The sequence below is a fragment of the Megalobrama amblycephala genome, linkage group LG11 (assembly GCF_018812025.1).
Source record: "Megalobrama amblycephala isolate DHTTF-2021 linkage group LG11, ASM1881202v1, whole genome shotgun sequence".
Lineage (NCBI taxonomy): Eukaryota > Metazoa > Chordata > Actinopteri > Cypriniformes > Xenocyprididae > Megalobrama > Megalobrama amblycephala.
The window spans coordinates 5952633-5966040 of NC_063054.1; the positions used below are offsets into that span (position 1 = coordinate 5952633).

Sequence of the window (13408 nt, forward strand, 5' to 3'; positions counted from 1 at the left end):
TAAAAATGTTATTTTAAAAGTATTAGTCTTTTCTAAAGTCATTTATCAATGTATCAATGTTATTGGTCTTATTTAACGAGAATTAAAACAAGAAATATAAAATCCTGAGAGGGACAGTATTCACATGAACAAAATCAGTCATTTCATGACAAGAAATATCTTTCTATTGAGTAAAAAATGACTTTATTGGATAAATACTGTTTATATGACAATGATCATAAGAATAGTGTCACAGGTGACCTATGTATAAATGTGATCTATATGTTGATAATATGGGCAATATCAATCGATCCAAACTGTATAAAAAAAAAAAAACTTGAAAAACAAACAAGATCTTGAAAAGGCCTCAACAAATAAGTGTTATGCTTGATAAATATGCACATTCAACATTGGCAAAATGAATAAGAATATATATTTAAAAAAATGTGTGAGAAAAAGACAAGTGTTTTGAATACTAAACATTTCACTGAAAGAAAATGGGAATGTAGAAGTTCACTACTAATTGTTTATTAACTTTTTATTCAAATATTTTTTTCTGTGGTCTGAGAAAATTCACTTCACCTCAGTTTAAATGACCCTTGAAAGAAGTGTTAAAACGGACTAAAATCTAGATCGTATTTTGGAAACCCTAAATGTGTTTGCACTATAGTTGAAACGGTTTCGAACATGAACATGCAGTTTGGACTTGTTCTATGAGGTCGGGATGCCGCTGCCAATGGGAGGAGTGGAGAGAGGCGGCAGCAGGAGACTCTTGAGTTTCACTGACATGGCTGCGATCTCTGGATCCTGAGTTTCATACATCTTTACCAGCCGGGCGAATTTGAGAACACCTGAAAGGCAAAATGCAGAGGTTAAAATGACAGCATTTTATTTGTGTTTGTGTGTTTGCATGTTCAATCTCACCTTCTCCCTCATTGTTGAAGCCGTATGCTTTGATGACCTCCTGTTGGATCTGAGTGGCTACGGGAAGCACGAGCTGCAGCATCTTGCCCATGTCATTGCAGGCGCTTTCTCTGGCTTCCTCCATGCGGGCGGCATTCTCAGGCACAGAGAAAGCCTGGATCACCTCACTGAGAACAACTGCAATAGATGGGAGGAATGGGAAAACAGTTTGGCTGAGTCCAAGCAGTGTTCATGTCGTCAATGAAAACTATGATGAAAAAAAATATTATAGATTGTTTTTAACAAGTCTCCACAAGCTTTCATGCTTGGTTGCCAGATGTCAAGATTTTAAATCTTCCAATAAGAACTTTTGCTTCAATTGATAAATTTTCTGCCCATTGTTTTACTTAAAAGGGACCTATTATGCCCCTTCTGTGAAGTTTCAGATCAAAATACCCCAAAGATCATTAATTGACCCTTCGCAAAGAGTTACTGTTGCTTTGTCTGACAAGCCCTGGCTCTGTCATGCAACATGCAGTGAAAAATACATCGCGGAGCAAAGAGGACACTGACAACACATCGACAGACAAGATAAAGCTGGTTACTTATGATATTAAACAAAGTCCCAGCTTTCAAACTGTGTAGTTTTTTAAGAAATTCAAACAATAAAAACTGTTTTGTCTCTTTAATGTGTTGTGATCATGGCCGTGACAGATTGCTGTAGCGCCTCAGCTCAAGAGGCTCGTAAACCGATCATCTCTTCCTAGTCGTCCATTTATAGCATCAAATAAACATGAATGAACATGAGAAGGAATGTTGTTTCAAACGCGGAAAGACGTCAGTACACACCATTTTTCAAGTTTAAGTCCACCAAGGTTAATCTTCTAACTCCTGACTGCTTTGTCGGACAAAATGGTGGATTCGGCGTTCTGATTGGTTAGATCGCTTGTCAATCAAACTCCCGGCGAAGGGTCAATTGCCCATTTTTGAGTGTAAGGAAAAACATCCTGTTTTCGTGCATGTATCTTTAAATAAACTAAGTTCTTTTTCACGTTATTGTGCTTAAACTGTCAAATACACACAATGTTATGTCAAAAACACACAAAGTTCACATAAACGTAAACAGCAAGTAAAGAAATCGCATGTGTATATATTAGATCTGTGTATTAAAGAGTAATATACAGTACCTACTGCTATATATACTGTTAATATGACTCAAACAACAAAAGAAAAACAGAAAATCACTCACTGCTCTTGATTTAATAACTTAGTAGCTTTAATAACAATACATTTCTTGATTGCTGCTGTTAAGTTATCTGGTGAGGAGATAAGCTTAGCAGACTATGTACAGCTTACTCAGGGCGGGTCTATGCTAATAGGGCAGAGTTCGTCAGCAGACGTGGGTGGGGCCTACGCATTCATGACGTCACAAAAGCTACAATCTGCAAGCGGCTTGTTCCGAGACACCGCTTGTGATTTATGGGGATTAAAAAAAAAAAAAAGAAAAGAGGAGTGGGTAAATTTTTACCATTATAGGGTGGTTGTGTACACACACTGCTGACACACATTTATGTTCAAACACCATGTAAAAATAATAGGTCTCCATTAATCCTAGCAATCTGGCAGCCATGTGCATGCACTCTCTCTGGGCTGCAAAATAAAATGCTAAAGATTAATAATTTTCAAACAATTTATTTCTAATTTATTAAATATTACATAAAAAAAAAAATATATATATATATATAAAATAACTATCTATGTACTATCAATTAATGCTGAAATATAAATTAAAAATGGTTTGTTTGTTTTTCAAAACATCTATTGCACGTCATGATGTGCACTGAGTTGACTCACATTATTTATGTTTCTCACTTCAAAACCTTCATTAGGGAAGCATATAGTGTCCTACCAGTGCTTGAATTCATGTACATGATAAACTGATTCACGACCTTAGGAGCTGATTGAGATGCTGACTGACTAAATCTAGACAAAAATTAGACTTTTAGTCATCTTGGCTAAACAAAAACAGGATAGGTTAACTAAATAAGATAAAAACTAAAATGGACATTTGACACAGGACTAAAGTTAAGTTTAAATGTGAAAAAAAAAAAAAAAAAATAAGCTGACAAGTACCAAGTACAAGTCATGCCATGACCCTGAGCATATATCTCACCTCTTGCCTGCTCTACAGTGAGCGTGGGCTGCTGTGCTGGGGCAGAGGCCATGCCGGCTCACTCCACGGGGGAGATTCACTACTGATGACTGCAATGGCAAAATGAATAATTTGATAAATTAATCATCACTGACATTATTTAAGCATACACTAAACAATGAAGAAGAACAGAATATGAGTTTGACGTTCATCTTCCTCCAACAGATCACATTTTCAACATCAACGTGAGAACACTGGCAGCTGTGTACCATCACAGTATCACTACATGAGTCATTCCACGAAACCGGTACGATTTGGACTTACACATTTTTAGATTTTTTTTTACCAAAATGTATTACTTTTCTGAACACCCAACAACATTAATGACATATTTAACTTCCAAAAAATCATATTTTCCTATCTCAGGCATCAAATCTCTATTATTATTGGTCATAATTTTAAGTTATGAACACTATGGGAGCTCTCTGAATATTATTATGAAAAAAAAAAAAAAAAAAAAATCAACATTTTCCTATTAATTGGATGTCCCTCACACTAATTCAGTAGTTTCAAATATAAATCTCACTTTTGCTATATAGTAAAGCCTGAAATGGTGACAGCAACCTCATCATTTTTTTTTTTTTTAAAGCTTAAAGCGTAACTCAGTAAGATTGGCGAAGCTCCCCCTACAGGTTCCTTCAGTGAATCACACTGTCGTAAAAACTCCAAGCGCAGCTCTGGACTACAACGACTACAACGCTCACCAGCGCAGTAGTTTTCCAAATACAGTACAAAAAATCTCAATGGAGGTGGGTAATTTTCGAAAAAAAATGTCTTATAAAGTCATAATATATACATTGTTTTTGAATTACCGTAAAGCATTTTGTCACTCTCGCGTGAATGTGAACATGAGGCGAGATTGTGTCGGGTTGGCGAAGCTCAACTTGCAAGTGTTCTGGCGTAGACGTGCCAGAGGGGGTTAGTGCACACCTCAAACACACCACTACAAGTCAATTAACCATCGTAAGGACTTAGAAAACTATTTATGAAGGTAAAAAAGTTACTTAGTTCTGCTTTAACTTCAGAATTTGAACTAAAATCAGTATTCTTATGATTGCTCTGAACATTTCAGACAGATTTCAACTATACTTTAAATAACTTTTTCATAAACTTAAAAAAAATAAATAAATAATAATAATAATAAAAATGTAGGTGTGACGGGGTTGACTGTGACAGGATTTTTTTGCCCAAATTGGCCACTGCTCTAAATCTAGTGAATAAATGGACAGTGCAAGGCATGCATGATATTAAGAAATCATGAATAATGTTGAAATAACAAAGATAATTTTCATAAGTAATAGTTTTCTGTCTTTAATCGATGTAAGAGGGTTGAGTCGTTAAGCTTGACAAACACAATTTCACAACATAATTTAGTTCTGATTATTAAAAAAGGTGGTAACTTGCCTGTGTCTGGCAATGTTGTTCAGAAGACTTCTATGATGTCACTTCCTATTAATGATGTCACATAAGTATCAGTTCATTAACTTTACAGGGGGAGAATGGTTTGTGTAACAGGGTTGAGGGGTTACTGAGGTACGGCACTAAATGATGTGATTTTAAAGAATAATTATGAAATTACTTGATGAAAAACACCAGCAAAAAAGCACAGATGGATATTTATGGGAATTGGCAAAATGAATGGACTTTTGTCTCATTTTATTATTCATATCCCAAGTACACTTTCATAGAGGGCCTTGAGGGACATGACAAAATAGGTGGTGTCAAAAAAAAAAAAAAAAAAAAAACTAATTTCTAATATGAAATAAAATGTTTTTAAACATTAAGGAGACATTTCAATTAATACAAAAATCTTTTAAAAATATATTTTGGTGACCAAATAGATAAAATACACTGAAAAAGGTCAGACGGACTCAAATCGTACTGGTTTCGTGGAATGACTCACATACTGTATTCATAAAATATAATAATAATATTAGAAGAAGAAGAAGAAGAAGAAGAAGAAAATCTCAAAATTAGTATGTGTTGTTGTTGTTGTCCATCTGTAGTTTCATTGTCAACCACATCAATCCCTTATGATTATGGTAAAATATATACCAATGAAATATTCATATATACACCCAGCAAACAATACTTAAATATACGGAATAAATTGCTTTTTGAAAGCAAAAGATTGCTTTCAATCAGCCTTAACTTTTATTGATTATTAGACTCGTGCAATTTTGATGTGTTATGAAGAATGAGAGCTATTATCAGCTGTCATCTTTCATTGACATGTTAGTTCCGCGCACCGCGAAACCACGGATTGATCATTCGTTGAATTCTAAAGTTAAATGTTTAATTACCTTATACACTAATAATATCTTTAATATTTCTATGTACTTACATCGTTGATTCCAGTACCTGATCACAGCCTCTCCTGTGACGCGTAGTCGCGCACACTTCCGGTCGGTACAGCCATGAAAGTGTCCGTGGGCAACAACAACCAAGGAACCATAGAAATAAGATAGAAAGGCAATGACAATATCAATATCAATATCATAAAGTGGGCGAGGCTTTGCGGCCCGAATTTAGTCTCTAATCGGTGAAGCAAGATTTGTATTAAATAACACTAGTTTAACTCTTCACTGTGTATTTTTCAGTCAAATGCTCAATGATTATTATACAATCCTTTGCTGAAATGGATAGAGTTGTCACGTGATACCTGTTACTTTTCTTAGTGATGGTCAGGATGGACCAGTAACAGAGGTCTGCGATTACATGTTTTTGTATTAATTTAAGTGACTTTATGTGAGCTTACGATTTCATTTATGTCATATATTTATCATTGGAATCAATAAATTAAAAAAAATTATACGTTTTAAGTGATGTTGTTTTTCATTGAGACAAAAAACTTCCTGAAAATTGAATGCGGTTTAAATGAAGGATTCGCTTTTTGAGCCACCAAGCGCCCCTGGAGGAAACCTATCAACCAACAAACGGTCATTAGACGGCAGCATTCGGTGCTACTGCAAATCAATAAGGAAGTCTGGTAAATAAATACTGACACGTAAACGTAGTAGCGATTTCAACGTAGTTTTATTTAATAATTGCAGACATTTTACTCTAATAACATTTCAGGTATGAAATATGGAACGCAAGCTGGCTGAATTCCGAGCCCGAAAGAAAGCCCAGACTGAAGCTGAGAAACCTGCTGTTCGTGTGATCCAGAGTGAAATGAAAGCAATAAGTGATGATTCTCCGGCAGTGTCTACTGACACAACAGAGCTGAAGCCCAAAACCTGCAGAAGTCCACAAAAAGAGGTCTGGTCTCACTTATTACTTTAAAAACCATTGACAGTAACAAAGTGGAAAATAAAACATTGGAAGCTTGTTTCCGCCACAGCGTAAACAAAAAGGGTAATTGCAACCTTTGCCTTAAAATTCTCACTTTTATCTAAAAAATGTGAGTTTATCTAACAGTTCGGACTTTAGGCTCTCAATTGCGAGTTGATATTACAGTTCTGAGGACAAAAAGTCAGACGTACGAGTTATAAACGCTGATTTGTGAGAAATAAAGTCAGATTCGCAATTCCTAGGGGGAAAAAAAGTCGCAAATATAGCTGCGAGCAGCGATGGCGGGCCCAAGCCCGGTGGCACCGCCACCCCGGTGGCTTCAGGGCAACTGTGCACAGCGGGCAATAGGCACTTAAAACGGTTAAACATCAAAGGACTATGTCAAATTCACTCCACATTTACTGCACTACAAGGTGCCACTATAGAGCCCCTCCTCCCTGCCCATTTTCAAAGGATTACATGTGCCAAGTTTTAACATTATTCTGATGAATTTTGAAGCAAATCAGGTAAAAATAAGAGGGTGATCTCAATGTATGCTGAAAGTGACACATTTTCTGCTTCCAGTTGGTGGCGCTATGACTTTGAATCACAATAGTCACATCCATGTGATCAGCCTTGTACAACGAAGACTAAGCCGAAGTTTCATCAAAATCAATTAATGTATGCAGAAGTTATAACACTTTGTTTCCCTTTTCTTGCCATAAATTCGTTGCCTCGCCACGGCCAAACCGTTTGAGATATCCAAAATCCGTTTGCAATTAAACAACTTCAATGTGTTAGCAACAAGTTAAAAAAAGTTTGGTGTAAATTGGATAAACCCTGTAGGAGCAGTAGTATAAAATTCATAGCCTGTTTTTTCAAAAAATTAACATTCAAACCAAAATAGCTGACTTCCTGTTGGTCGGAGCTAATGAATGTAAATTAGAAAATTGTCCGGCTTGATGAGAACAATATGTGTACCGAGTTTGGTGATTGTAGGAAAAACTAACCCCCCCACTTTTGTCAAAAGGTGGCGCTACTGAGCCCCTCCACCACGCCCATTTCTATGGCTTTGTCCATGTCTACTGGTTGACAATATTGATGTGTGTGTCGAGTTTCATGCAATTTGAAGCATGTTAAGAGCCTCAAAAACACTCAAGAATATTATTACAGTTTGACCTGTTGCCATGGCAACAATATTTCAAATATCAAAAATCCTGTCATAGGTCTACATCTGCTGTGTATTGACATTACACTGATGAAGTTTGAAGCAAATCAGGTAAAAATAAGAGGGTGATCTCAAAACATTTCAAAAAGTGATACACTTCCTGCTGCCAGTTGGTGGCGCTATAACTTTGACTCACAATAGTCACATCCATGTGATCAGACTCCTATAACGAACACACTCGTGAAGTTTCATAAAGATCAATATATGTATGCAGACGTTATAACACATTTCCTGTTTCCTTTTTCTCGCCATAAATTCGTTGCCTCGCCACGGCCAAACCGTTCGAGATATCAAAAATCCCCTGGCAATTTTTAATCATCAGTGTCTTGACTTCATGCTGACCGAGTTTGGTGGCGATCGGATTAATCGTCTAGGAGGAGTATATCAAATTCCAGAGCATGCGTTTTTCAAACAACCCTTAATAGCTGACTTCCTGTTGGCGTGGTGTTTAACTTAGAGCACGAAAGTTGTTCGGCCCGATGAGGTCTATATGTGTACTGAGTTTCATACTAATACGTGCAAGCGTGTTTAATATATGGACCAAATTTTCAGACTTTTTTCAAGGGGGCGCTGTCGAGCCCCCCTGCCACGCCCGGGTACCAGCCTCTCCGGCGTCCTAATGGCCGCGGATTCCAATGTGTGTGCCAATTTTCAAGAGTTTTTGAGCATGTTAAGGCCCCCAAAAAGCCCCGGAAGACGGAAAAAAAAAAAAAAAAAAAAAAAAAAAAAAAATAATAATAATCCTTAGAAGAACAAGAGGGCCCTGCGCGAATTTTCGCTTGGGCCCTAATAATCCTTAGAAAAACAAGAGGGCCCTGCGCGAATTTTCGCTTGGGCCCTAATTACCTTGCAGTTTTACACGCGAGGTTATAGGTCATATTCTGACTTTGGTTGAAAATCTCTTCACATCTTCATCTTCTGTGGAAGTCTCAGGACCAAAAAAATGTTCATCCAATCATTGCATTCGGTCCACTATCAACATCAAAATGCTCTTTTAGTTGTCTACATTCATTATTAGTGTAATGTAGGGTTGCCAGGTTTTCACAACAAAACCTGCCTACTTGCTCCTCAAAACTAGCCCAATGGCATTTAAGGGGGTCCCACGGTAAAAATCGCATTTCAGAGGGTAAAATTTCAGTTTTTTTGTGGGGCTCCCCTGGTAAAATATGCATTCCAGGGACTAAATATCACGTTATTTTGGGTCGATTCAACCGGCGGCAACAGTGTAAACATAGCCCAATTCCGCTGGAAGACTGCGGACTTGGCAACACTGTTGTAATGTTTTGTGCTTTGAGACATGAGTTAATTTAACGCTGTTTCTCATGACGTTTTGCAGACTCTGCTGTATGCATTCATGTGTTTTGGAGGAGGCATGGCTTTGGAGAGCTAGCTTGCTATTGCTAGCCTCTCCAAAATTTCCTACCCTACCTTTAATGTTTTATTCCGTGGAGGAATCAAGTTTCCATATAAAACTGAAAAACCTTGTTATTTTTGTCCAACTAAACGTAATATTTTTCTTTCTTTTTTTTAGGATCAAGGTGATCATTGTCTGAATACTACATCTGGTCATTGGTTTCAGCATCTGGCTCTTAACTATCTTACCCTTTTTAAAGTGCTGCTGTGGCTTGTGCTGTTGGGGCTTTTTTCAGAACTTGAGTTCGGCCTGCCATTTTTTCTCATATCATTATTCTACTGGCTCTACGAAGGCCTTCGAAGCCCAAAAGCCAGACAACCTGGAGAAATGAGTGCATACTCTGTGTTTAACCCTGATTGTCAACCCATTCTGGGGACTTTAACAGCCGAACAGCTGGAAGGAGAGATGGGATACAGGCCGATGGCAACTAGATGAACGTGTTTGAAAGGCATGCAAACTTGGCAGCCAACTGTCTGGACAACAAGGGACTTGGGAAACTTATTTGCATTATATTAATGTATCTCAGTTCTTACTCATATTTACATAAATAAAATGCTTTATTTCATGGAGATATATATATATATATATACACCCCTTTATGCTGTGCAATCCAATCATACATCTAGCAAATGAGAATCTGTCACATATATTTTTAGTTAACACTCAGGTTCTGTTATTCAGACTAATATCTGGAGCTGAAATGTATTACTGGGTGATAGAACTTTCTGACGAATGCATATAGAACTGCATTAGAATAAAATCTCTCACATGAGATAAAGGCCCTCAATTTGATATCAGTAATAGCTGGTGTAGGGAAAATTTACAGTTAAAGACCCAAAAGACCAGATATGATGAATGAAGACCCAGAGTCAGAGTTTTAAAAAATAATAAATTTAAGAAAATTTTACTGAAGAATAGTTTGCCGTTTCATCAGCTGAAGCCAGCTTCAAGTCTCACAAGGAGTTCGTAGGCCACTCTGCATACATTGCGTGATTTTTTTCCCCAAACAGTTCAGCGCAAATCCCTGCCCTGCAACCAATTTCATTGGCTCAGGTTACAGTGACGGGTAGGTTTAGGGATCAGGTTTGGGTGTAGGCAATCGTGATTTTGATTGACATGGCCAATGAAATGTTTAAAATCGGCTTCAGGGCGGGATTTCTGCTGAACTGGTTTGGGGGAAAAAAATCACGCGAATACATTCACATTTTCATAGCAATTATACTCTACTCTAGTAATTACTTTTTACATTACTTAGGTTAAAATGATTCTGATTGGCTAAGAAAAATAGACAAAATTAATAATCTTCCAGACATGGACAGCAGTGTTGCCAAGTCCGCGGTTTTCCAGCGGAATTGGGCTACTTTTTCACTGTTGCCGCAGGTGGTTTTTCATGTCCGCGGGTTGAATTGCCCCAAAATAACATGATATTTAACCCCTGGAATCCGTATTTTACCAGGGGAGCCCCTCAAAAAATGCAAATATTAATAACTTGATTATAAATTACCCAAAATATATAGGCTATATTGAAGCGGCAGTGGATTCCAGAATTCACCCCCTTCACTGGAATACTATTATACAGCTTTAACAAGGAAGACAACTGTCCTTTCTTCAAGATTGCATTTATTTAAATTTCTTTTCTACAATAGGATTCACAGTTACATGTGACTGCATGATTTCAAAGATGTATTTTGTGCTCTTTGACTTAATTCAGATCAGTAATTTATCAGAAAACAGTTCATTGTTTGTTCATGTTAGTTCACAGTGCATTAATGTTAACAAATACAACTTTTGATTTTAATGTATTTGTAAATGTTGAAATTAACATTAAGGTTAATAAATACTGTTGAAGTATTGTTAGTTCATAACTAATATAGTTAGCTAATGTTAACTAATGAAACCTTATTGTAAAGAGTTACAAAAGAATGGAACATATTTTCTTTCTCTTTGTATTTTATATCAATATGGTACAAGATTATCCTATTCAAATCAACGTGATAAAAGGTCAAAAGTAATCAAAAAGTAGTCTGATTATATTACCTTAAATGTGTAATGTAATGGATTACGTTATTAACTACAGTTTTTGTCAAGTAATTTGGAATCAGTAACCAACTATAATAGAGTACCTCAGAGATGACGTGTGTTTGTAGGCCAACCCGGAAGTTAGCGGCGCACGGGTTCCCTTGATCGAAAGCCTATGCATTTTTCCCATAGAGTTTTGGAAAATCACAAAAAATAAGCTCTGTGTTTCACAATGGGTTATGACACTTACACGTTTTGTCCATCAAGATAATCTTTACAAGTTAACACAACATTTATAGATTTTAAAGCCTAAATAAAGTCATCAGATATGAAAAGCTAACAGTAGGCTATAAACGGACTACAGCACACCATGGTCGCGCATCAACGTCACCACCACCAAGCTTCCTCAAACTTTATTTAGAAACATGCTCGCTAAGTATGATCTGTGCTGTGTATGAATACTTATCCACTTTTTCATGAGAAATGCTGTCCAAATGTCCTGTTTGTCATGATGATGTCTAAAGTCCCTGCCAAAGGAAGTAGTCCCTTTTAGCAACTTGTTAGAAACTGCCGTTTTTAAGACAAAATAAAGGTTTAAAAAATCACAAGTGGGTTATAACTGGTGTGTTTTATCAAAGACTACAGAATAACACAAGATGTGTCAGTCATATTGTTTTGAATGGGAGAAAGTGCAATGCGCAATATGGCGGAATAAATCCCGCCTTCTAAATAAGAGCCAATCGCCGATTGGTAAAGTCATTCGCGTCACCGCAGCGGTCGTTAGAAGCTCCGGTTCCTATAGAAACAGGCAGATGCGTGCCTTCGAAATGAGGCACAAGAGACACGCTTTTAGGACTGCGCATGTGCATTAGCTTGATCCAGCCTGAAAAATACAATTTTTTGTCATGATTGGAATGTTTAGAAAAAAATGTATAAGACAGTTGTTGTCAGATTTCATTGGTGATTACAAATATGAAATTTAATTGAAAAGCTTGGCAAACAGCTTTGGAGAATTTGATGTTTCCTCATTCAAAGAGATAGGAGCTGCACTTGAATGCCCGAGAGGCGTTTCAAAGATGGCCACCGAGTGAAATGACTTTTCTTAAAGGGACTTTGGTTTTATGTCATAGATCAAAACGTAAAAATATTTAGAGGCTTTGTTAACCACAGACCTTATGTCAGGCGATTTAGCAAAAACCCATTCAAAAAACCCATAGACTGTAGGGCGATGGAACCAGCCGGAAGTCCATCTCTGAGGTACTCTATTTGTAAGTAATCTATACTAGCACTGGTCCCGCCCTCACATCATTAAACACATCATCAGAGAAGAGATGGAAGGGAAGTTATATTGATTAAAGATTACAAGAGTGCATTAATTTAAAAATAAATCAATGATGTGCCTGATAAATCATTTGTAATAAATTCTGGAATATGCCATAAAAATTATTTTGATTTCATGATTTTAAATGAAATAGTTCGCCCTAAAAAAGAAATAAAATTCTGTCATAATTTACACATTTTAAACCCGTATGATTTTCTTTACAGAATGAAGACAGAATTTTGGGTGAACTATTGCTTTAAAAAGAAAGCAACCCAACGGGCGCTAAGACACTACGAGACGAGAACTCCAAAACACTACGACGTACGATGACGCCTTCCTGTCCCGCAGTAATGTGTGCAATAGGATTTATTCAGTTGAACCGCTGTTGAACCTGAACTCTGGACCGCCAGCCAGACACGGACTACTATTAAAGTAAGAACACAGTTCTAGAATTCATCAAAATATGTTACAGAATTATTGCTAATTATCAGTCTGCACCGCAGCTTTGTACGCGAATAGCATATCGTCCAGGAATGCATGCTGAGAACAAACTCAAACGATGATAGCTACCATCATTTAAGAGTTAAGAAGTAAATGTTTTATAAATGTCTTGGGTGTGGACAACAAGTATGAGTAGTAAATGTGAGTTTAAGGCACAGATGATAATCATTTGGAAAACAGTGCCTTCTGTGTTGGTGTCTTCCATGCAAATTGATCAGTACCTGCTAAAAAAACAAAAAAAAAAAACAACTTTTGCCTTTTTTTATATTTACTCATTTTAGACAGTTTGTGAGTATTGTTGTCTAGCTTGATTGTGTTATGTTATGAAATAGGTAATTCTGACTAATTCTGAAAACTTATGATTATTATCATTAAAGATTATTTATCTTTTCAACCTGTTCAAAATTCACCTGCATTTAGGTCTAATCTCAAAATTATACATATGAACAAATCTAGCATTAACTTTGATGAAAAAATAAACTGAACTTGATTTGAGCCCATTCAGCTCCATCTGTTGCAGTGTCACCAGTCAGCGACAAGTGCTTAAATCTTCAACAA

The 13408-nt window shown here is 36.7% G+C and overlaps 2 protein-coding genes across 4 annotated transcripts; one reads left to right on the forward strand and one right to left on the reverse strand.

Moving 5' to 3' along the window:
• Positions 1–156: 156 nt before the first annotated feature.
• Positions 157–5589, reverse strand: grcc10 (gene rich cluster, C10 gene). Of its 2 annotated transcripts, none has more exons than XM_048208458.1 (4): positions 5439–5589; positions 3056–3144; positions 904–1080; positions 157–830 (listed from the first exon to the last, which is right to left on the reverse strand). In XM_048208458.1, the coding sequence occupies exons 2-4, from the start codon at positions 3105–3107 to the stop codon at positions 691–693; spliced, it is 369 nt and encodes a 122-aa protein (XP_048064415.1). In that variant the 5' UTR covers positions 3108–3144; positions 5439–5589; the 3' UTR covers positions 157–690. The 2 variants fall into 2 exon arrangements, with proteins under 2 accessions (XP_048064415.1, XP_048064416.1); XM_048208459.1 differs by having other exon boundaries at positions 5456–5534.
• Positions 5590–5766: 177 nt separating this feature from the next.
• Positions 5767–9578, forward strand: saysd1 (SAYSVFN motif domain containing 1). Of its 2 annotated transcripts, XM_048208457.1 has the most exons (3): positions 5767–6083; positions 6173–6355; positions 9127–9578. In XM_048208457.1, exons 2-3 carry the CDS (start codon positions 6182–6184, stop codon positions 9442–9444), a joined length of 492 nt encoding a protein of 163 aa, XP_048064414.1. In that variant the 5' UTR covers positions 5767–6083; positions 6173–6181; the 3' UTR covers positions 9445–9578. The 2 variants fall into 2 exon arrangements, with proteins under 2 accessions (XP_048064414.1, XP_048064412.1); XM_048208455.1 differs by having other exon boundaries at positions 6057–6355.
• Positions 9579–13408: the final 3830 nt, after the last annotated feature.